At 42.6% G+C, this 22,364-nt stretch overlaps 1 protein-coding gene across 3 annotated transcripts; it reads right to left on the bottom strand.

The window, feature by feature from the left end:
* Positions 1-261: 261 nt before the first annotated feature.
* Positions 262-22,223, bottom strand: ccdc9b (coiled-coil domain containing 9B). Of its 3 annotated transcripts, XM_082516548.1 has the most exons (15): positions 21,940-22,223; positions 21,469-21,801; positions 18,163-18,270; positions 17,963-18,067; positions 17,228-17,383; positions 12,318-12,467; positions 10,012-10,074; positions 8,396-8,574; positions 6,480-6,529; positions 6,343-6,390; positions 6,154-6,250; positions 4,343-4,376; positions 3,637-4,240; positions 3,445-3,527; positions 262-3,145 (listed from the first exon to the last, which is right to left on the bottom strand). In XM_082516548.1, exons 1-15 carry the CDS (start codon positions 21,949-21,951, stop codon positions 3,119-3,121), a joined length of 2,049 nt encoding a protein of 682 aa, XP_082372674.1. In that variant the 5' UTR covers positions 21,952-22,223; the 3' UTR covers positions 262-3,118. The 3 variants fall into 3 exon arrangements, with proteins under 3 accessions (XP_082372674.1, XP_082372675.1, XP_082372676.1); XM_082516549.1 differs by lacking the exon at positions 21,469-21,801 and having other exon boundaries at positions 21,940-22,212; XM_082516550.1 differs by lacking the exon at positions 21,940-22,223 and having other exon boundaries at positions 19,044-21,550.
* Positions 22,224-22,364: the final 141 nt, after the last annotated feature.

Raw genomic sequence — 22,364 nt, 5'->3', positions numbered from 1 at the left:
TGCAACAACTCTTCAGAGAACCCGTGTGAAGTTAATCAAATTAAACATGAAAGCAGAGTCTGTAGGCAAGAAGTCAAAATGTATGGACCGTTGGTGCTGCAGCGTGCTCTGTCTTTATCGCACTGGTCCTCCGATAACGTGTTAAGAGTGACGAAACAAAAGAAAAACCTGCACGCAACAAATTCACCGACTACTGTGCGTTTGCTCAGGTGCACGAGTAAAGTGAAGTGAACAGGGTGACAAAACGATGCCAGCCGGAGCCTTTGAAACACAGAAAATCTTTATTCATGTGGCGTATGCTTCGTTCCGAGCGGTTCAGCAAGACATGTTGCACATGGACTCAAATTAGAGCGAGTACTCTGAGCAGCAAAAAAGGCTGGGATCACACCTTGAAATGCAGCACACACGCATACACAGGCACATCTAATTACAACAGTGCGAGAACACACGTGGGGGGTACTTGCATACTCCCCGCCAACCAACTCATCTCACCTCAGAAACTTGACATTTAAGGAAGGTGACAGTGCAGATGTTAAACAAACTGAATGAACAAGGACTAAACACTTAAATATAAAATGCTCTATGATTGTGTTTCTTCCACTACATGAAATCTCACAGGGAGATTTAAAAAAATACTTCAAAGGGAAACAGTGACCTGTTTTTCACACAGATGTTTCCTTCTACTGATAGATTGCTATCCACATATAATACAAAATAAGGCCCCTTCTTTCTTAACGGATGGACTGGCTTCAAACGTTGTGGCTCGCTTCTTGCTTTTTTGATTTTATGTAACCTCCGTAGACACAGACAAGACCGCAGCTCAGAGCATGTCTGCTGTGTTTTCCACTTACAGTTACATAACTGTTTACTACACGGTGGCACTGACGAAAGCCAAAAACTTCTTAATATAACTGTCGCTTCTTACCAAAATAGCATCAAAGGCTGGCAATAAATTTTAAAAAGGAGAAAAAAAATACGACTCAGAGAAACACAGCTTGAGATTTACTTGGTAACATTCTCCTGTCCGAAATGGATAGGCAAATAAATAAAATAAATGAGGCAGTTAATATACAAACCATAAATTAAAGTACACCTTCAATAGCTGAAGAAGCCAATATGCAAGGCACAACAACTGGCTAAGATATTAATCAAGGGAAGCTTGAAAGATATTAGGCTCTCTTTCACAAACATAATACAGAACAAATAATACAAAAGGGAATTTTAGCTGAATCCCGGCATTCTCAATTCACCCAACTCAAAAAAATGCTTGAATTATATTTTTTCCCCCCACTCACAGGGGCCCAAAGACCAGAATTTGTACACTGTTTGTTTAGAATCAGCTAACATAGTACATTACAATCCTAAATTAAGTGCCAAAACATAACATAAGAAGAGTGAGGAAGACCGGATCATCGGGATTCAGCTGTAAAACTGTGCTTTAGGGAACACAACAATAGTGTGCAAGGTTTCTACTCTGCAGTGTTATAAATCAATATTTAAACATCCAAATGTGTTATGCTTTACCGTCAGCTGGCTTTTTATTTTAACAATAAAGGAGTACACTAGTGAGTTATGTCATCTTACAACTGGATCGCATTTATTTCTTTCTAAACCTAGTTCTGCATTAAACAGAATGAGGAAATTGGCTCTTCTAGATGGCCTCCTTGGGCAGCGCTGCAAACTACTCCAGCATGGCTGCTTTTTTTCTTTTCGTTTTTCTTTTTTAATTGAGTTAAGGCTTTTAGAAAAAGAAAGGCATTTTCAGGGCGCCATCTGATCCAAGTCCCAGTGGTTTGGACTGAATGTTTTACTTCTGACGCCTCGGGATGTTACAGTAGAACTCTGTGCCGATCGTCTGAGTGTGGGGGACATATTCATGGTGCACAACGCTCATGACTGTGAAAGAAAGAAGAAACGAGCATGTTCTGGATGTCCTGCCTTAAGGCTCTGACAGGGTAAATTTTCCTTTTTCAGGCTGCCCTTTGCTCTCTGGGACATAGATCCAGTTCCCCAGTGCTGATCCCCCCCACACTGTGACACAAATGTATACTTCCTCTATTTTCCCCGGTGAAAAGTAGTCGGACCACAAAGCAATGTAAAAACAGCAGGCGCAGGGGATGTGGCTCAGAGCTGCACAAGGAGACGACCTTGATAAGTAAAAAGGCCAAATTTAAATCAAGTAGATTTCTGCCACTTATGGGCAGAGTTGTGAGGTTTCATGACTGCAAAGCTGTCATCCCCAAATTCAGATAATCTTAACCAGAGTATGACATCATCAGGCTCCTGTCTTGATATCAAAAATCAGTGGCGCGCTCCTTTCAATGCTCTTAATAGCAGAAACATTTACAGCATGTCAGTAGTAACATTTTGTAAACTTTGGACTGTCTTGGTCACTGGCCAAAGACATTAGGGTTCAAATGTGCGTTTTAACAATATACTGATTTCATACTTCCCAAAGGCTATTTATGGATGCTGGAAGCAGTTAATAATATCCATTTGTCTACTACTTTTAAATGTAGAAATAAAAACTCTACTGGAGGTCTGCAACTATGTATCGTCATATATTACAATCTTTATTCAGTTACTGAAAAGTTACTCAGGGACTACAGCTGAAAAGTAGCTTTTAGCTATATCCGGTACAATATATTTATTGTGCATCGTCCCTGCTAAATAAGCTAAATAAATTAAAAAAATATACCTCTAAGGCAGAATCAGGCACTAAGTAATTAGACTGTGGCTTGGTTTAATGTCAAGGGCTATCTAAATTTAACCGATTAGCTAGCCTCCTGATATGTACCTCAACATTTTCATACAAAGGTGTAAACATTCAGTGATATTGCACTCAAGCAGCGTACTTCCATACAGAAAGAGATGTCAGTACACATGTTTTTGTACACATAAAGTGCTCTGATGTTAAAAAAAATTAAAAAAACACTAATAATAATCGAGCGGGAAAAAGGTGTCTCACCATTCATGTGTCACATTTGAGACAAAAATTCAGCTCCCACAGTTTTGCCTGTAAGCTATAAACAGTATTGCAAACGAGCTACTTTGAAGCAAAAATAATGCATCCAAATGCTGTGTTTTGGTTTCAGTGTTTATATCCAGAAAACGTCAGTTAAACAATTTTCCCATGTTCTCGTGCCTGCAAAAACAAACAAAAAAAGAGAGAGAAAAGGATAAAAATTACCAACTGCAACTTTCTGTATTTTACATTTACTGTATTTTCTCATTCCCTCCTCAGTATGAACGATCATACATTATCTGTTCAGGTGGAAGATGAAATGAAAAACCATTCTCACAAGACTATTTCTCCTGCACTCCATCAAGACTCAGAGGGGCTGAATTAAAATTGGATAATACGCAGCTGCAGTGCAGATATATTGCTCTCCTCATCCATTTGCACTTCCCTCCATTTGCACATCTATTGATTCTCACACTGACCTTGTCACTGCTGGTGGAGTGTGTTGGGTGTGTTTCTCCAGACTCCAGGCTCAGAACAGACAGACCAGAGTCTATCAGCTCTTCTGTGAAAACAAAAGCACGGTTAGTTTACTTGGAACATCCACACACGCAGCCAGGAGAAAAATAAATAAATAAATTTTAAAAATCAGGCTCGCTGAAGTTCAGGCGTACCTGTGTTTGTGTTGCTGATGTTGCACTTAGGAAGTTCCACAGGCTGGATCTCATGTAGAGGGGTGCAGGCTTTTTCAGCAGGGGGGGAGCTGGGAGCTGTGGGTGGGCTGCTGTCCTTTTTAGTGCAATCAGTTTCAGATCCCTGCTGCTGTGCAAAAGAAGGTGCAGCTGGCCCACCTCCTTTATCCTGAAGACTCCCATCATCCTGCTTGGCACTTTCAAGAGGCTGACGTGGCCTCTGCATTTCATGCTTGTTCTTTTTAGGTGAGGAAGCTTTCAAAGAGCTGGGACCTCTGGATTCTGACTCTTGAGACCCCGTGGTTTGCCTTGCATGAGCCCCCTGGATGAGTTCCTCAGAGAAGCGCACTTTCTTCTCCAAACCCCGAGAGGACGAAGCCTCTGCCTTCTCCTGAGTCGGGGTGTCCTCTCTAAGGATAGCAGCCGACACCGAGGCTGCTGATTCACTCGCTTCCTCGGGCGTGCTCAGTGAATCCGGGCTCGGTGACTGCTTTGTTTTTGCGTCCTGATCTTTCAGCTCGTCTGCATTAGCGTCTGTGAGGGCATCAAGTTCCTCAAGGAATTCCTCCAGCGTCGTCTCAGGCATCTAAAAGATGAGATCAAAACGAAAAACAGGAGTGTTTCTTGCTAAATGGATGTCTTTTATTATTCACTTTATAGCAGGGTCAAAAGAGGTTTCACCTCTCACCTGCAGGTTCTCTCCATCATCATTTGCCTGCCATCTGAAAAAAGGGTATTCAGAAACAAAAAAGCAGTGTGTTGTGAATCTCTTTTTCTTTGCAAGTTATAGCATGCTGCAATATTGTATATAACAATCAGCAACAAGAGTAAATAACACAGATCATTTTATCACAATGCAACGTTCAGCTGGCAAAGTTTAGGTCCTGGCATTCGTGTGGTACTTTGACACATACCGTCCACTTAAACATTACCGCAGAAGAAGCACACCCCCACAAGCTTTCTACAATGGCACCACAGCATCTCACCCTTAGCAGGACAACATGTCACACCACAAAGCAAAAACAGTTCAGGACTAGTTTTTTTCTTTGACATTAAAAGAGCACAAAGCTCTCAGTTAGCCTTCAAATGGTCTGACTGAGCATCTGTGGGATGTGCAGCAATAAGCCCTATTTACAGGTCGCCCTCAGAGATTCCACGAGTATAACCTAACGGGTCAGACGAGACTGCTGCAGGCCATTTCAGTGTTATAACAGCATTTGCTTCTCAGTCACATACTTGCTCAAAAACCAATGACTACACCATGAAAGGTAATGACCAATGGGAGTCATATCAGGTGATTGTCCAAGGACATGTGGAAAGCAAGAGCTGTGATTTGAGGTTGGGGCTCAGCCTTCCGAGGCACAGACACACACCGGTCTCAGTTGTTGTGATTGTAATGGCTTTTCATGCATGAACTCCAGACAGTGTCAAGAGACTCAGGCTGGGACACTGTCCTCAGTTGCCCTTTGTCACATGTAGACTCAGTACTGGATTTTGTGTGTTTTAGGTAAGGGTGCTGTCTGGGTAGAGCATGCAGCAGAGCACGAGATGACCACTTGCTAGCTGTGAATTTAGCCAATTATTACATTTTCCCTTTTTTCCTCACATCAGCGATAGGAAATCGCACCAACTTTGTACTAAGGAACTGGTGAGCTAAAGACTGTTTAACACTGTTTCATGTTTAATTCAGCTACATCAGACAAAGTTCTCACACGCACCTCCATTTGGATAATATCCAGAAACATCGAGAGCTGCAGTGTATGTGTGAAAATGGCTTTGGTGGCCTGTGGGCTGCCTTTGCCCACACTCAAATCTGTTGCCAACTGTAACAGCAGCACAGCCTGATAACAGGAATCTCACACCCGAGTGCTGTTTTACAGAGCCCCCCTCCAAATCCTTACCCTTACCTACTTTTACAGAGACATAAAATAATCTTTCTCACTCCAAGTCCACACAGTGCCTCAATTTCAGCTCTGTGGCTGTGGAATTTTTTGGACATTATGATTGCATTACAGCGCACATATGGCCTTTTCCACCAGCACCTACTCAGATCGGCTCAGCTTGGTTTTTAGGGTTTTCTCATTAGGTGTAGTACTTAGTACCAGGTATTTGTTTAGTACTTGATGGGGTTCTAAGCAATCTGAGATGACCCCAAAATGTGATGTCAACAGGCTGCATGCTCCAGATTGGCTAGACGGCCTGCTCACCATCAAGTGGTGTTTCACAGCAGAGGAGAAACTGTGGAGGGGGGGGACAGAATGCGACCTTCTGGGTTATTTAGTCAGCTGCCACCACTTCTAAATTAAGTCTCATGACATCCAGGGGAATTTGTACATTAGGGCACAGTGCAGAAAAACAGCATGTCTTTCCACATCCGTTTTACGTACTGCATTAGTCATGCCGATGTTTCTTGTAACCGCTAATTGAAGCTATGTTGAAAAACGCTCTGATGGTTGAATCACCTTTGCCAGCAGCCCATTGTGTTTAGCTGTTACTGACCTTCTGGCCCGCCCAGTCAGGCGATCTTTGCCTTTTGCTTTACTGCTCATCACTTGCACGTTTTTAGCTCCCTTGTCTTTGCCTCGCTTGTCATGAGCTAGGTCAGAAAAATACCAAAAGTTTAAAAGTCTAAACACTATAAGAGTATTTTATGGGATTTAACTGTTCACTAAATTATGTGGGGAATACCTTTTGAATCGCTGCCTGCCCTGGGTCCTCTTCTAGCATTTCTTCCTCCTGCAGCAATGTGATATGTCTTTTTTATGATTTGTTATGAAGCGTCTTACTCCTTACGTTCTCAGTAAGGTCTGTGTCTTTTGTCTTACCTCTGCTGGAAGGCCCCCATTCTCTGTCAGAGAGGGATTTGTCTGAAAACCTAGAAGCAGAGGTTTAGTTTTAGACAGTAACAAAACCCAGTGTGACTAATATCTCTATCATGTTCCAAAATCATTCATCTTTTCCCCCCTCAGGCACTATAACATCTCATCTGCACAACATAAACGGACATTTCAGTATATCATTGTGGGCCTAGAGTTTAAGATTGTGCAGAGATTCCATTCCTACATTCGACATCCTCTGAAACCGCGTAAATTGTCGAATCAAAAACACATTTCCTCTTCTGTTCTTTCTCGGGAGCCTTGTTAATGCTTCGCCAAATAAGGCAAGGCATTTCCATCCCTAACCCCCCAGCTAAAAATAGCTGCTCTTTCCTTGTGCCTTTACATTTGGATACTACCCTAAACAGCACATTAATTTACTCTGCAACTTGGTCAGTCTTTGTACAGCCACAGCTCAGTTTGTTTGAAATCTAACAAACAGTTCACAATAAACGAGTTGTATTTCTTTCCCGCGGTCAGTTTGGGGTGCTATCGTGTGATTTTCCCCCACCAATGCGGGCAGCAGCCTGCAACGCTGTATGAAATGTAGCTCATGAACTCCTTCACATGAAAAAAGTTATATTAGGCATACATAAGTAACTGTTTGGTAATGTTTTAGCTGTGTAACATCGTCCTGTGACTTGGTGACAATCAGCCTTGCAATCATGTGTTAGAACATGCACAACATCCAGAAACCTCATCTAATGGATTCTTCACTGAATAATTTAACTACAAAGAGGCACAATGTTCTCCGGGGTTATTTTCTCCTCTTCATCTGCCTAAGTGAAGTGAGCCTTTCAGTGAAGGAAGAATTTAAAAGTGAAAAGGGGAAATCTACAAAACTAATAACTTAAAATAAAAATAAAAAAGGCCTTAGTGCTAATAAGACCATTTTTAGCCTGCATGGTACTGCATACTGAAAATATCTTAGTACTGAAAAAGCCTTCTCTTAAAAGTGACAGTCCACTGTTCGACCTCCAAACCCAACATGGACTTTTTTGTTCTTTAAAGGAATTTGTACTGCTTACTTGACCTCCATTTCATTATACATGTTACCCCTAGACTCTCTTTACAAAGCATAATGTTTCTTCCTGTTAAAAGGGAGTTTTTTCTTCCCACTGTTGCCGAGTATTTGCTCATAGTGGGTGGTCTGACTGTTGGGGTTCTCTTTGTTGTTGTGATTTGGTGCTATATAAATAAAATTCAATTAAGTTGAATTGTTTGGACAATCTAAAATCCTGGAGTCCTGGCAACATTTTCAACTAAATGACAGCAAAACTTTATTTGGCTTATCAAGCGCTATAGTTAAACTATAACTTAAAATCCTGGATAGTTCAGCCTCTAACAAACAAAGAAGTAGTTTTGTGAACAGCAGCTTTAAACCATCACAGAATTACAGATATAGAAACAGTTATCCACGACTCAATCACCTCCCAGTTGGATTATTGTAACTCCCTATTTATAGGATTACCCAATTCTAGTCTTTTTCAGTCACAGATGGTTCAAAATGCAGCTACTCATCCTGTAAATCAGGGGTCTCCAACTCCAGTCCTCGAGAGCCACTGTCCTGCAGCTTTTAGATGCATCCCTACTCCAGCACAGCTGAATCAAATGGTGGAATTACTTCTTCAGCAATCAAGTTTAGCAAAGGCCTGGTAACAAGCCATTCATTTAATTCAGGTGTGCTAGAACAAAGATGCATCTGAAAATCAGCTCCACAGTATTTCACTGATCTCTGAACTTCATATTTTGCCATATTTTGGTTTAAAATGTTATTATTTTATTTCTTTTTTAGTCCTTCAGCTTTAACAGCTACAGCCAATGGGAATATGAATGTAAACCTTTAACTCTTTAAAAAGTCTTACATATTGTCAGTTTTATCCATGTCCCACGCTCGTCTCCACTGGCCCTTGGCATTTTTATGGCGTGCCACCCTCTCCCTGTCAATCTGCTCACGCTCCTTCTTCCACCTTAAATATTCCTCCTGCTCCTCTCTCGATGTGGGGACGTTGAGGTCTGTGATGGCCTGCAGGTTCTCGATATCCTATGCGCATGCAAAAGACAGCATTTCAGTGTATAAACTTATAATAATGGATACATATACAGATCTGTGGGAACCACAAATGTGTGTATTTCTGCTACGTTGATGTATTTTGCATAACTTTAAGTGCTAACCACTGCCTCCCTGGGTAAATACCGATCAGTGTTCCAGGAAAAGTACAGTTTATAGCAAATACAATTAGAAGCTCTTCCTCCATTCCCCTCTTAACCTATTTATTGATTACTGTGATGAGAGCAGAGAGGATTGCTGGCTAATAGTAAAAGGAGATCTGATACAGGCTCATTAACACATCAGAAAGGGCAGAAGCTGCTTGTGTTATAAAGCCTTCAAGCAAACCAAGACTAGAGATGTCACAAAAAAGACCAGCAGTTTCTGAGAGAGCGTGCTGATGTCTAGAAAAAAAATACATTTGTTGGATTTCTGAGTACCAGGAATGACCATAAAAATCTGTATTGAAGCTCAAAGCAGCAGCTAAAACCGTGAGAGAAAAAGAGATGCAACACAGTGCTGGTAAGAAGCTATGACAGGTCATGTTTTCCCCTCAGGTGAGGGCCAATCAAATCGAAGTAAACATGTTGCCCTCCTGCCTACACTTATTGGAGAACATGGCATCTGTCCTCATCCTGTTTTCCACCTCGTCTCTCCTTGCTCTGTGCTGGCCCTCAGAGGACATCAGGGGTCACACGGGAAGACGGTTTTCACATGTTCCAACAGGCCATGATCTGCTGCCGCCCCAGCTGCTAATTAAAAATTTTTTTAATTTTTTGCCAGGAGCCAAAGAAGGCATGTTGGATATTACAAAGTGAACCTGGCCAGTTGCTGAGATCATAATCTTACTCTCAGTGACAGTTGAGCTTCCAAAAGCTGCACTGATTTAGGTCCATATGGTATATTTGTTACACAAAAGTGTAACACACTTTACAACATGATGAGAAAAAAAAATCTACATGGTATTTCCTTGAAATCTGTGTAGGCCAGGACTGCAGCAGCCAGAGAGGCATGAACAGCATCACTTGTCATGTGGAGAATCCGCCGTGCCTTTGAAGCCAATCCTTCCTGCCTCCCCAGTCAGGCTGCTTATCGCACACCAGATCTGTGAGACAGCTCTGAGCTACTGCAGCAAGGCTGACATGCAAGCCAGCGGGAGGCAGATGGGAAGAAGCGCTAGGAAAAGGGGCACGTGCACGGCAACGTGTTGTGCTGTCTGCGTGTGTTTGTGATGTGGACAGAGCGCATATTTGCATTTGCTATTCTCTGTGCTTTGTATGCGTAGTGTTGGTGAAAACCTTGTTTTCACTGACTGATCATCAGCAAATTACGTGGTCACGATGAGCTGAAACTGCAGTCCTTTGAGCTGAGAGAGGTTAGACACACAGCATCTAAATGTTTACATCTGTGTATGAGGTTTTTTTAATTTACCTGGCATTGCTCTGACACCCCGTGATGCTCCTCAGTGTGCTTCTGCCCCTGTTTGACCTCATCCTGTCAGAGAGGAGAAATTAAAAGATGAGCTTAGCAGTTATAAGTGTGACACAGCAACTTGTTGCTCGCTAATTAAACACTGTTGTAAAGAATCGCTTTGCTGCTGTCACAATCAGGCCACTGACTCATCCATTAGGAAGGACTGAGAGGTCTAGACTGCCACCCAGTGGTCTTAAAGTGTAATGGCACAACTTGGCACAACAGCTTCAATTATAATGTAATTTCTGTCCACTCTGCACAGGGGCAGACTGCAGTTAGCAGGTAGCTGACCTTGGAAACCACCTGGCGGTTTGCAAATCAAACACAGCTTATTAGAGGTACAGAATTGTGCTAATTTCTATTCTGGTGTAGTTCTGATTTCAATGATGCGCTCTGGTGAACACAGAGGATGAGTCATGTTGCTATTAACAGCAACACTCTAACAGCTGAGGGAGGATGGGGGACAATAGGCACCGGGGAGAGCGAGTGGGCTGGTAACACACCTACGGGCTGGGACGCCCACACGATCATTCACACGCCCACATCCAGAGAGAGTATAGCTCACACATACACAAAGACCCCCGGGTACCTCTTTTCTCTCTCATCCCACTACTCCGTCTTCCTCTCCCTTTTTCTTGGCACCTTGCCAGGTCTGTCTCTTCGCATAATGAGCCTTTTCAGAGTGAGAAGGCAGTTGAATGTTAATTAGATCAAATCGGCCCTTTCAGGATGGTGGGAATAGGGAAACAATCGTGCCAGAGGAGTGTGGACCACTTAAAGTTTCAGGAAAAAGAAATGAGGGGAGATTGAAACAGATGGCACGGTTGCCAAGTGTCTCTCTCTCTCTCTCTCTCTCACCCTCCCCTCTGTTCCTCTCCGTCCGACTGCATTTCCTTACCCCTGTCACTCTCTCTCTCGTGAGCGTGAGCAGTCTGGTCATGAGGTTCCTCCAGGCTGCATGAGACACCGCTGCACAGCCACACCCCTGTCTCTCAAAGAGTCATTATTTATTTCCAGGGTGTCTCTCGCTCTGTCGCACACACACATACCCATCAGATAATTATTTCAGAGGCAGGGCAGTGCAGTAGCAATGTGCACCTCAGCGTGAACCAACGCAAATATTTTTTTAAAGCTTGCCAGATGGATCCATGGTATGTTCTCCTACGGTATCACCCTTTAGCAGCTTTCTCCCCCGCTGCTCTCATATAAACCTAGTGAAATGACACAGGTTACGTAAACCAGGTCTCTGGGATTCACAGATGACTGGTGCACTGGAGCCCTGGCTACTGTTCAAGTGCTGATTCAGTCCACATGATAAATGGGGGGGGCACAGACCTAGTGGGCCAGAAATAAAGGCAAAAAGAACAATGTGTTCAGCCCATAGATTCAGTGCACATTAACCCAGACGCCCAGTGAGCAGCACTTAGTGTATCGGCCAATCGGTAGCAGAGATGCACATTTTAGACTGAACCTGTACTTCTGCAACTCCTGCTTTCATGTCCCCTCCCTCCCACCCCCCCACCCCCACCCTATGACCAGATTGTGTCTGTGTTTACAGTGGCGAGGATCAGCTGCCTGTGCATCAGCTTATTTATTTCAGTCTGTGAGTGTGTGTGTCTGCGTCAGGCTTCAGACTGAGGCAGAGCAGCTGTTCCAGACTTTCTGGGGGGGGTGGGAGGGGAGGCTAAGGTCACATTGCATTTCACAGACGATGGCAGGGGCACACGAGTCCCTGCCTGCATTAAATATGGCATCTCAAGCAAACCGGAGTAACTTGTAAAAGTTAACTGTGGATGATTTTGGGAGATTCGGGTCAAGGTATATTCCTCAGTTTCCCTTTCACACGTGAAACACACAGCAGGAGATGACAGGAAATTCTTCATGCGGTTTACTCGAGGAAGTTGCCTGAATTGAATTTTTCACACGTACCTTTGTCGAGTGACATCTAGAGAAGATCAGAGCTGCAGCGTGTGTGTAAAAACAGCTCAAAAAGGTTGAAAACTTAGTTATGCAGAGCATCTGTTCAACCCACAGCTCTATTAGCCACCCTCTCCTTTCCTAATCTCACACCAGTCAGTCACAGCCCGGTCCACCTCCTGTCAACAAACCATTATGCTCCATCACAGGGATGGAGGGGATGGGCCAGACAACATGTCTCATATCTATGTAAAACACGTCGGTGCAGCATGTGAGAATAAACAAAGGGAGGGGGGAGGGAGTGAGAGTGGAAGCAGGCAGGAGTGTTCGGTGTGCGTGAGTCGGACCTGTGGTGCTGAGTCTCTCTTGGTCATGTGAGATGGCTGCTTCGCCCTCCCCGCTGACTCCACACGCCTCGCCTGTCCATCATCGGCGGGGCTCTTGACGTCCACAGGGCCCGGCCTCTTCTCAGGCCTCTCACTCACCACCCTCTTACCCTGGAGAGTCAGTTACTCATATTATTAGCATTACATAAGTGTCAGTATGTGCTCTGCACTACAATTTGAAACATTCATTTAAGGATTCTCAGTTACAAGTACTTAGACACTAGTTTGTGGGTTTGGTGAAGTCATTCATACGCTTTAAAAATTTGACAAATTTTTGTGATGTCCCCAACTTTAGCACCATCACTACCTTTTATCTCATTGAAAACTAACTACAAGTCTCAGCTGTACTTTAGCCCTAATTAGCCAATGAATGACCCAATCAGCATGTCTTATTTTATACTAGAGATGGACCGATCCGATATTATGTATCGGTATCGGTCCGATACTGACGTAAATTACTGGATCGGATATCGGAGAGAAATAAAAAATGTAATCTGATCCATTAAATATCAAAAAAGCACCTCACAAAACTTGCGACATGGCGTAACTCGGCTCATAACCGTAGCACGTAGGAGCAGTGTGGTCACGTGATAGAGCGGCTGTGTGTATTTGTAGCCTCAAACCAGCATTTCATCTCCGAGGAAGTGATCCCAGAGAGAAGTAAAGCAAGTGTGTAAGTTCATCTCTATTTGTAAAGCATTCCCATGTTAAGCTTATCAACTGATATATGGAGCGACTGCCTCTTCCGGCTGCTACTTCAATCATGAAGCTGATCAATGATCAGCTGATCGGCTTTTCTGTCGCAAGTCCGTCTCTCTTCTTTGTTTTTGGTCCACTTTGCACCAGAAAGAAACCAGCGGCTGAACAACAGCAGCACGTTTAAGCTTGATCAGCTGTTGTTAGAATGTATTTATTATTACTTTCTACTCGAGGATCTTTTTCTACGCAGCTGACGTAACTGTGCAGGGGCGGATCTAGCAAAGTTTAGCCAGGGGGGCCGATAGGGCATGAACAGGGAAAAGGGGGCACAAAGACATACTTCTCTTTCTTATTCTCATTTAAAATGTCTAGCTTTTAATAAATAATTATCTGACACCCAAAGTTTTAATTTGATGTAAAATGAATAGAAGTCCATTACTGTATATAGTGACTGTTAAGTCTAATATACCCTAGTAAGCTATAGTACTTTTTCCTTTGGGAACCATCTGTGCAGTCTGCAATTTTGTTGAAGAAAGATGTTGAATCTATTTAATATTTCTTGAAAAATAATTGATTTCTGTGCATTTTTTTTCACACTGCATCAAATTAAAGTTGATTACGTCGATTAAGCATCATGAGGTGGAGGGTGGGGGGTGGGTCCCTATTTTTTATTTTTTTTTGCTGGGAGTTTGCAGCCCTATTGGTTAGGTTGCTTAATATTTCTGCTAAGTACTCTTTAAAATACCAGAATAGGGAGGATGGAGCAGGTTTAAGTTTATTAGATTGATCAGTTTTGCTGAACTATGAAATATTTTGGGTGCAGTGCATTTTTTACATACACTATAACAGAATAGCTTTAGTGTTTTGTTTATTTAAACTTGAGTATGAACTTATACAAAATGCAGCAAGATATTAAAAAAACAGTTTTATTGATTAAAAATACACTATATCGGATTCATATCTGTATCGGCAGATATCCAGAATTATGATATCGGTATTGGACATAAAAAAGTGGTATCGTGCCATCTCTATTTTATACTAAATAATAATATAAACATCGTAAATACAAGCTGCAGATTTGTGTCAATTTAGCATGTGAACTAAGGATACATGGTTAAAGCATGTTGACCTCTCACTGAGTTAGGTTAAGGAGAAACCAACTCTGAATTAGATATGTATGTCTTAGGGGTGCAACGATATTCGTATCGATATTGAACCGTTCTATACAGTGCTTTCGGTTCGGTATGCATATGTATCGAACAATACAACATTTTTAATTTATTTTATCAACTTTCCTTCTGCTGTCTGTGTTGAGCCCTCTGTGGATCTGCGCTCGACAGTGTAGCCTCGGCGGAGTAGTCGACCGCAGATTCACTGAGCGCAGGGCAAGCTAGCGAGACAGAAGTTAAGCTCTCGTAGCAACATTGCAAATTGAACCTCCCCCACCCTCATTCAGATCTGGCCTTTGGAACTATTTTGGTCTTCATGTGACGTATGACCCTGAAGGTAAGCGCGTCATGGACTAAAGTAAAACAGTACAGGGAGTGCAGAATTATTAGGCAAATGAGTATTTTGTCCACATCAACCTCTTCATGCATGTTGTCTTACTCCAAGCTGTATAGGCTACTGTGCATCTCTGTAATGAGAAGGGGTGTGGTCTAATGACATCAACACCCTATATCAGGTGTGCATAATTATTAGGCAACGTCCTTTCCTTTGGCAAAATGGGTCAAAAGAAGGACTTGACAGGCTCAGAAAAGTCAAAAATAGTGAGATATCTTGCAGAGGGATGCAGCAGTCTCAACATTGCAAAGCTTCTGAAGCGTGATCATCGAACAATCGAGCGTTTCATTCAAAATAGTCAACAGGGTCACAAGAAGCGTGTGGAAAAACCAAGGCGCCAAATAACTGCCCATGAACTGAGAAAAGTCAAGCGTGCAGCTGCCAAGATGCCACTTGCCACCAGTTTGGCCATATTTCAGAGCTGCAACATCACTGGAGTGCCCAAAAGCACAAGGTGTGCAATACTCAGAGACATGGCCAAGGTAAGAAAGGCTGAAAGACGACCACCACTGAACAAGACACACAAGCTGAAACGTCAAGACTGGGCCAAGAAACATCTCAAGACTGGTTTTTCTAAGGTTTTATGGACTGATGAAATGAGAGTGAGTCTTGATGGGCCAGATGGATGGGCCCGTGGCTGGATTGGTAAAGGGCAGAGAGCTCCAGTCCGACTCAGACGCCAGCAAGGTGGAGGTGGAGTACTGGTTTGGGCTGGTATCATCAAAGATGAGCTTGTGGGGCCTTTTCGGGTTGAGGATGGAGTCAAGCTCAACTCCCAGTCCTACTGCCAGTTTCTGGAAGACACCTTCTTCAAGCAGTGGTACAGGAAGAAGTCTGCATCCTTCAAGAAAAACATGATTTTCATGCAGGACAATGCTCCATCACACGCGTCCAAGTACTCCACAGCGTGGCTGCAAGAAAGGGTATAAAAGAAGAAGAACTAATGACATGGCCTCCTTGTTCACCTGATCTGAACCCCATTGAGAACCTGTGGTCCATCATCAAATGTGAGATTTACAAGGAGGGAAAACAGTACACCTCTCTGAACAGTGTCTGGGAGGCTGTGGTTGCTGCTGCACGCAATGTTGATGGTGAACAGATCAAAACACTGACAGAATCCATGGATGGCAGGCTTTTGAGTGTCCTTGCAAAGAAAGGTGGCTATATTGGTCGCTGATTTGTTTTTGTTTTGTTTTTGAATGTCAGAAATGTATATTTGTGAATGTGGAGATGTTATATTGGTGTCACTGGTAAAAATAAATCATTGAAATGGGTATATATTTGTTTTTTGTTAAGTTGCCTAATAATTATGCACAGTAATAGTCACCTGCACACACAGATATCCCCCTAAAATAGCTAAAACTAAAAACAAACTAAAAACTACTTCCAAAAACATTCAGCTTTGATATTAATGAGTTTTTTGGGTTTATTGAGAACATGGTTGTTGTTCAATAATAACATTATTCCTCAAAAATACAACTTGCCTAATAATTCTGCACTCCCTGTATGTTGGATGTGCCACACAGTGCTCAATTACATGGGTGGGAGCTAGTGTGTTAGCGCAGTTAGCTCGTTAACGTGTTGGCCGTCCAGCCCCATGCACGGGGCGATCCGCGGTAGCTCGTTAACGGAGATTTGCCGCGTTGTGGCGTTAAGGTCATTTCAATGAGATTAACGCTGACAGCACTAGTGGGAACACAACGAATATGACTGCACATTTACTCCGACATCATCCTAGTGCAAAGACAAGTGGAAGCAGACAAAAACAACAAGCATGCATGCTACAAACTTTACCCGAGTCATTTAGACAGCCGTTAGCACAGGATTCTCCTTATGGGGACCTGATATGTTTAATATGCTGCTGAGAATATAGCCCAGAAGAAGCGTATAGTGTAGCTTTTATTTTATAAGAGCCATTTCTCTGTAATAAACTCTCTTTTCCAAAGATGAGCGATTTCTCGATCAGATAGATTTATTTTTTTTATTTTGTTGTTTCAGCAACATTAAATTTAAAAACTGTACGTTTGAGTTAAAATATATATTTATAATTTTAATAAATGACAAATTAAAAAAGCATGAACATTTTTTTGTATCGAAAAAATATCGAACCGTGACACCAAAGTATCGAACCGAACTGTGAATTTTGTGTATTGTTGCACCCCTAGTATGTATGTATGGATGGATGGATGGAGATCCAGTTGCTTTGTTGTGTTATATTTTGATTTGCTGGCCCGGTGTGGCTCCAAGACTTCTAAGGGACATCTTTAGAAAGTTGTTCTAAGAGATCTATTTCATCCTGCTATGAAATGGTTCCACCTCATTGTTCAATAAGTCCATTGAGATTTTCCCACACAGCCATCCCATGGTTTACAGAGTAGAGTCTTTTAAATGCGCCAACACTCTTTTGGATGCACATTCTTGCCTATGCAAGAAGAGCTCATGGAAAGAAAAAAAAACTACCAGAAATATTTGTAATTCTTAAATTACAGATCTTTATAAAAACATTTTGTGGCATTCTTCCTTGTTACAATATAACTAGACTTTAAGCTAATGGGGTTTTGGCTCTCCTGTACTGGGTCCTTGTCACTTTTTCCTTGTAGTTAATTTACCTTTTTGCCAGCCATGGTGACCGTTAGTTGCTTCCTGTGTCCTCGGCCAGCAGTCTGTGGAGGAGCCTCTCCCCCTCTGTCAGGTCCGGCTTCCTGCTGTCCCTTCCCAGCTGGTGAACCGCCACTGAATGGCTTTGTCACCACCACACGACTATCCTGCTTCCAATCAAAGAAAAGGACAGTCTATGAAATATATGAAATATTGATGTAGTTAACAGCATTTGATAGAACAGATGGGTTCTATCAAATGCAAAGACAACACTGTGGGATATTAGTTAATGTAGCTTTTTTAAAAACCAGGGGTGTCGAATATAAGGCCGGGGGGGGGCAGAGACTCCAAACCGGCCCACTGGACATCTTTGAAAAATGTGAAAATATTTTCCTTTTAATTGTATTCTCATAAATTGTACAGCATTTCCTACTGATGGAGACCTCCCCCACAGTCTTTCATACAACACCAAAGTAATAAATAAACATTTAAATAACAGAAATTCCTGTTTTTTTCTTTTTTTGCACATTAACAAAACTTTCCACTTCAGGAATGATGTACCAGAACGTTTTCTGTAGTTTAACTTATTTCATGTATTTTTTATAATTTAAGCCCAAAGAGTCAAGCTGACAGATTTCCTTTATTAAATAGAGCAGCATTTCTTATTCAGGTAGTAAAACTGAGACGTGTTGGGATTTTGAATTAAAGATAAAATTATTATTATCATTATTTTTGCTGACACTCACACTAGCGGACTTGCTGATTGTGATGGTAAGATCGTCGGCTTTGCCCTTCCGGCTCTGCAGTGCCATTCCTTCCTCTTCTGCTCTTTTCCTGTCCTCCTCTACCTCCTACAAACAATAAAGTAATTAGGAAACCTGAAAGAGTTGCAAGCTCCACACATAAAACCTCAGAAGCTTTTCTATATGTGAAGGCTTCTTCTCACCTTGTACCTCTTCATGAGAGCTTCATTCTTCCTGCGGAGAGCCTCAATCTTCTTGTCCAGCTCCAGGTCCTTCTCATGATCCCTCTTAGGCATCATGTCACTGGAGGTCTGGGATGAGACATTTATAGGTATTCATTAGAAAAATAAAAACATTTACATTTCATCAGATTGATCTTATTTTGAGGCTTCTATGGCTTCATTAAACCTGGTTTTCTCACAGGTGGGGTGCCGTGTGAAATTTAAATAAAACAGAATGAAATGATCTGAACCCTACTGTTCACTGGAAATAAAACAAACAGGATATGGCACAAGCTCAGAAATAACCCAGTCTCATGTTGAAGTTCATGCATCCAACAGGTTTCACAATTCTTTTAGGACTGGAGTAATGTTACCACTTTGTTGCATCACTTCTTCTTTAAACATTTCTGTGGGAACCTAGGAGACAAATTGCAGTCATTTTGACAGTGAAAGGTTTCTTATTTTCCAAACACAGCTGTGTGAAAAAGAACACTTACTGCTTCCCCACAAATTACAAGTAGAATCCAGCTGCTGCCAATCAAATGCACTAGATTAAAAAGAACATCACCAAATGTGTCCACCTCTATAGAAGCAGAGGGTTTTTGGCCGTTAGCTGGTATGGATCACCTCAAGCTCAAACTATACAATGCTCAGAAAAAATACCAGGCCTCAGTTAACACGTTAAAAGTTAAAGTTTGTGACAGTACAGAGGAGAAAGCCATCTTTTCTCTAAAAGAACATGGCAGCAAAGCTTAGCTTTGCAAAGCTACATCTGAACAAACCACAAGACCTCTGAAACAATGTCTTTTGGACAGGGAAGATTAGTGTGGAGATGTTTGGCCATAATACAAAACTGCACGTACCAGCACACCAGGACCTCATGGCAACTGTCAAGTACGGTGGTGGAGGGCTGATGTCTTCGGCCTGTTTTTCATCTATAAAACCTGGACACCTTGAAGTCCACGAGCTCCTCTATATACCAAGGAATTCTAGAGTCAAATGTGAGGTCATCTGTCTGATAGATAAAGGTATAAAGCTCATGCAACAAGACAGCAGCAAATCTACCACAGAATGGCTGAAAAAATTAAAAGAACCAAGGTGTTGTAGCAATGTCCAGACCTCTAACTGAAATACTGTCGTACAAGTTTCAAAGGACTCCATTGAGACCTCCATAAACTCTCTTGACTCTATTTTAACTGCCTACATGCCTTTTAGCACTTGGACCACTTTACTGCAGAGCCCTGGAGAATCATCACTGTTTATAACAAGCTGTTTTTTGGTGTGTGTGAAACACTTTCATTACTTAACAAATTGAATTTGCACCGCAAACAATAGTCTAGAAATGAAAAACTTTTGTTACAACTGATCTATACTAAGCAATGAGCAAATAAGATTACAAACCAAACCATACACACCTGCTTTAGCAGTGTAAAGAATTTGATATTATTGTTCTAGACACATTTATCAATAAAGAACAAAATGCCTACATTCAGCACTCAGCTCTATTCTTGTGTTTCTGTATATATTGTGAGTTTGACCATAATTACAATGACATTTAAATAAGCAACTGCAACAATATAAAACCTGCTTACAAGCAGAGGAGAAACCAAGGCTGACAGGTGAAGTAACCATCAGCTGATCAGCTGGACTGACAATTATTTTAAAAAGGCACCTGTGTACATCAGTGTGCAGCAGTGTGCACACTAATAACACACTAATAACACTGATAGATCCTCACACCCACCACAGATGGAGCATTCATCATGAAGCTCAGTTACACGAGCTGAATGCATATGCAGACCAAATTTAAATACCCCAATGCAATCAGCAGGGCACAAATAGAGGCTCCATACTGAAAATGTGCTCCATGTGCTCTCATACAGCCTGCTTCCTTCAGAGAGAACCTCACTTTATCATATTATACCAACTGTAACTGTAAAAGCAAGGGCAGGCATTAAGTTAAAGGACTCTTAAATGTGCACAGATGTTCACAGAGCAGGGACAGTGAAGCATCAGATTTCTGCATGAAAAAGAGCTAATTTCCTTTAACCTGCAGCAGCTTAGCCTCCTGTTCCCTCCCTCCCTTACTCCCGGGTCCAAAGTGTGGCTCAGAAAACTGGTGAAACAGGAGCACTCCTCTGGAGCCCAGCGGCTAAAAGAGGCTATACTACCTTCTTTAAAGCAAACAGTAATTCAAGGATATAGCTTCAGAAGCTGATAAAAGCAAAGTGCAATCTTTCTCATCGCCACTGGGGGGACGATTCCAAAATCAGGCAAATTATATAGAAGTCTGTGAGAAAATGTTCCAAATAATCCATTTATTTATGACCTAAATGTAGGTCACAAATATGAGTTTGTTGTTACAATTGCTTGCTTAAACTCTTATGTAGCACAACATTGTGTTGATTTTGTAAACCGTGGCTTAATTGAAAATAAAAGACACAATAAAGTCCTGCACAAGTTTGAGTGTGGCTGATGTGATACACAAATATAGAATAGAATAGAATAGAATAGAATAGAATAGAATAGAATATGTGCCAAAGCTAAAATAGAGCAGACTTGTCATTTCAAGACTATTTCAATTATCAGTACTTCTTCTCTTATAGCAAGCCAACACCATTTTTCTTCTTAGAAAGAATTCAAACATAAACAGCAGTACGGGGTTAAATCTGAATGAACAACATTCACTGTCAAATCAATCAGCTATGTGTCTCCCTCTTTGAATCACTGTCGGCATCATCTGTTGTTATTCACAGCTCTGGAGAAGTGACAGTAACGCCGGCAAATAGAGAATTTGCCACTTCTGCTTGTTTGCATCTGTGAGGAAAACATAATTCATTTTGAAGTGTCCTGTTCTCCACTCTCTGCATAAGTGACTCTGAGGGGTCAGACCATCCTGACATGCATAGGACGTAGATGTGCCAAAGTGAGTCAGTCATCCTCCACTGTTGCTTCACTGACGACATACAAGTCAAGGTTTCTAGCACATAACGATGACTCACTATGAGGACCGCAAGGAATCTATTCATGTTTTTTTTTCCATCACTGCAAGGAATGGCTGCCACTGGGATGCTGAATAGTTGAATTCACACTGAGCTCTCAAATCGGTCTGATTTTTTGCAAAATGACGGCAACTACATATCCTGAAATCGTCTGGGAAGCTGCAAAAAGCTCAGCGGTTGTGAAAAAAGTTTGGAGTCATTCAAAGGGGCGAACAGGCTGGAAAGTGGTTACCTCACTGCTCTTAGTTGTCAGGGTACCCAAACACAACAGACCATGAGGACATACCACCAAGAATAGGCGCAACAGAGAAACTCGCTGTCGACTCCGATTCTCAGGGAGGCCAATGGCGGAGAGTGAAGCAAACGCCCGCTTCAACGAACCAAAAAGTGGGGAGAATCTTTGCAGAAATGGCAAACCTCTGGCTCCTGGAGACCTGTGACAGTGCAGCAGCACAGCTAACACCCTCACGCGATCAAACGGCACACAGACCCTGCCAGCGGATGGCATCCATGCCCGGACAGACGGGCAAAAGGGGGAGGAAGCAGCCTGTAGGGAGAAAGCTGCCAAGGCTCCCCCCCACACACGCACACACCACCTCCTACCCGGCGATCCTGCCACCTACGGGAGCGACAGCAGGGGAGAGAAAGAGCCAGAGACACAGCTGAAACTGCGACAGAGCAGAAGAGGAAACGAGGGGGAACCTAATACTAAAAAAAGAGAGGGAGAGCGAGGGGGAAGAAGAGAGAAGGCACTCACTGGTCTTTCCATGTCAGCGCTGGGAGCTGGGCTGGGTCCAGGCGCAAGGCAGCCGTGGCGGCAGAGAGGGCTGGCTGGAGTCGACGATCATGCCTTGATTACAATGAGCCAAGTTGGGCAAGCAGCCAAGACGTCTAACAAATGCACAGAGCTCCCCTGTTAACGGATTTCACAGCGCCCACCCGCTCTCTCTCTCGCTCTCCCTCTCCAAGCCTCCTACCCGCTTGTCCTCACTCCCTCCTACCCTCCCTCTCCCCCTATAAAGCACTTGCTCGTTCCCCTCCTCACTTATCTTCTGCTCGAGGCACGCCGGTTAAAACCTGTTACCCTCCGATCATGCGACGCACTCTGTGAATCTGAAATTGGCGCTATTGCTCAAATGACACTGTAATAAACAAAAATAAGAAACACCTTTTTTTTCCTAT

The sequence above is a fragment of the Aulonocara stuartgranti genome (genome assembly GCF_965226115.1).
Source record: "Aulonocara stuartgranti genome assembly, chromosome: 19".
Lineage (NCBI taxonomy): Eukaryota > Metazoa > Chordata > Actinopteri > Cichliformes > Cichlidae > Aulonocara > Aulonocara stuartgranti.
This window is presented reverse-complemented; position numbering and strand designations above follow the sequence as displayed.

Coding starts and splice junctions, on each gene's coding strand:
- ccdc9b (XM_082516548.1), bottom strand. Junction 10,075..12,317: donor AGAGAGACTCAGCACCACAG/GTCCGACTCACG, acceptor CCTCTCTGACAG/GATGAGGTCAAACAGGGGCA. Junction 4,241..4,342: donor ATGATGGAGAGAACCTGCAG/GTGAGAGGTGAA, acceptor CTCATCTTTTAG/ATGCCTGAGACGACGCTGGA.